We start from the raw sequence: 2,192 nt of genomic DNA, 5'->3' as shown, positions 1-2,192 counted from the left end.
ACGCCTGATCGCGATGCGCATGTACAGCCCGAACATCCCGCCCTCGACCTTCATCTGCCCATTATACTTCTTCAGTATCAGCTTCCCAAACATATACAGGAGCTCGAGATCGGTGTAGTCCTTGAACTGCAGCGAGTACGGCACACGGCTGGACAAACCCGGGTTGTGCTCGAAGAACTTCTCCATCTGCTTGCTGTAGCCCGCAAAGATGAAGACAATCTCGCCAGCGCTCTTTTCCATCTCGCCGAGGAGGAAGTCGAGGACCGGTCCGCCGCAGAAATTGTGCCCTTCGGTGAGCTGATACGCTTCGTCGACGAATATCGCGCCGCCGCCCTCGTCGCGCATCTCTTCGATCTGCTCTTTGATGTCGCGAACGCCGTCATGTGCCAGACGAGACCCGGTCATCTCGATGAATGAGTCCCCGGGGACGATGCCGACTGAGGCGAGGAACTTCGCGTAATGTCGCGCGACAGTTGTTTTGCCTGTGTGGAAATCAGCTCGTACTCCGAAGGCAGCAAGGAAATAAACGTACCAGTACCTGGATTACCTCTCAGAACGACGTTAAACCGTTCGTCCTTGAGCGACGCGCCCTGGCGTTGAGTGGTGTCGATCTTAGCCTTGATCCGCAGCACTTGGGCTTTGACTTCTTCGAGGCCTGTCATCTCCATGATGGCGTCGATGGCGGGGTTGTGCGCGCCTTCAGTGTTCTTCTGGCGCTGCCACTCTCGCTCGGCTTTAGAAAGCGGTAGCAGAGGGGTGCTGTTGACCGTCGATAGTGGTGGCCTTGCTCGCCAACTCGGACTCGCCATGGGGTGACTCGGTGGAGGAGCATAGCTGTCCGGCGGCGGCGGATATGCAGCAGGTAGGCTGAAATGAGTTCTGGAAGGAAAGGGCTCGTGCAGAAGGGCTTGTGAATTGACAGCAGCAGGGACAGGTGGGACAGGTATGACGTTGCCGAGGCTCCTGCCTATTGTGAACATAACTGGTGGTGCGAGGGACGGTGGCGGGAGCAGAGTAGTTCGGGCATGGGGATATTTGGCAGTAGCTGTAGGTGCCACGGCGTCCGCGAAGTCATTTTGTTCTTGCGCGATGGCGTTTGCGCGCCCGTTGACATGGCTTTCTTCCCATAGCGTCCCCGGTTCGGTCTCTGACACCTCGCCTAGATCCCCACTGCGCTGCTCAGGCTTGCCCGGCTCTCCATTTTGCTCCTGTTGCTCCTCAAATTTGATGTGCTGCTTCTCGTCTGCAAGTGAGGCGGCTCTATGACCATGGCGCGCGGGGTCGAAAAACAAAAGGGCGTCGCGAATGCTCTGGATGGACCCAGTGAAGTTTTGGGGTTCGCCGGTGTGGCGGAAATGGGTATGTAGTGCTCGCGCAAGCGATAGGATAGAGACATGACGGTCCACATGCCCAGGAGGACGAAGGAAGAGCGCTGTGCGGTGGAGGGACAAAGCTTCCTGCACGTCAGCCAGCTGATTGGTGAGTTCGAATCGACGGAGGAGCGACTCGGCAAGGGTGTGTAGTAGTGCAGCGCCGGGCCCATCCGTCGGAGGGGAGATAGAAATGGCCTCGCGTGCTGCGGAGATGGCATCGTCTAGATCTTGCTGGTCATGCGTACAAGCTGAGCGCACGAGCAGCTTGGACGAGAGAGAGGTCAGGTGCGCCACCCGATCGACGCCGACGGTGGTCTCATCGGAGAGGGTTTCGCGCGCCGCGCTGATAGTCCTGTCGTCGTCCACACTAAGAGAGCCATTTCGGAGGCCTTCCCGCAACATGGTCACTTGGTGTAGATAGTCTGTTGCACCTGATCAGCACGTTGAGCTGGCCACGATAATAGTGAGCAGCAACCTGAATGTTCTGGGGCATGCACTTTGAGTCAGCTGTGGGTACAACAATGAGCTCTGGAGCAGTCATCGGCTTCTATATGCCAACGCACCGCATATATCCCCAGTAGATGACGCACTGGCTCTCAGATCGGAGTTCCGCGGTCAATGCAACTTTCAGCGCATAAGGAGCAGTCGCAAAGGGACTCTGGAAGAGATCAGCGAACGACGTTCTATGCTATCGGTAGTAACAAAGCGAGCTCGTTCCAACTTGAGTTCTGTCAAGGTAACCAGCACAGACATCCCCTTCGTCGGAGATACGCTGAATGTGCGAAGAAATGCGCCGATTGCGCGAAAACGTATGCAGGG

At 56.9% G+C, this 2,192-nt stretch overlaps 2 protein-coding genes across 2 annotated transcripts; both read right to left on the bottom strand.

Moving 5' to 3' along the window:
• PHACADRAFT_109430 (uncharacterized protein) lies at positions 1-809 on the bottom strand (the record flags this gene model as incomplete). The annotated part of the gene is made up of 2 exons (XM_007403309.1): positions 1-482; positions 533-809. Coding segments are annotated over 2 exons (759 nt in total), but the record flags the coding sequence as incomplete, so codon positions are not given.
• Positions 810-1,235: 426 nt separating this feature from the next.
• PHACADRAFT_57139 (uncharacterized protein) lies at positions 1,236-1,595 on the bottom strand (the record flags this gene model as incomplete). The annotated part of the gene is made up of 1 exon (XM_007403308.1): positions 1,236-1,595. A coding segment is annotated over one exon (360 nt), but the record flags the coding sequence as incomplete, so codon positions are not given.
• Positions 1,596-2,192: the final 597 nt, after the last annotated feature.

Source organism: Phanerochaete carnosa, assembly GCF_000300595.1.
Source record: "Phanerochaete carnosa HHB-10118-sp unplaced genomic scaffold PHACAscaffold_995, whole genome shotgun sequence".
NCBI lineage: Eukaryota > Fungi > Basidiomycota > Agaricomycetes > Polyporales > Phanerochaetaceae > Phanerochaete > Phanerochaete carnosa.
This window is presented reverse-complemented; position numbering and strand designations above follow the sequence as displayed.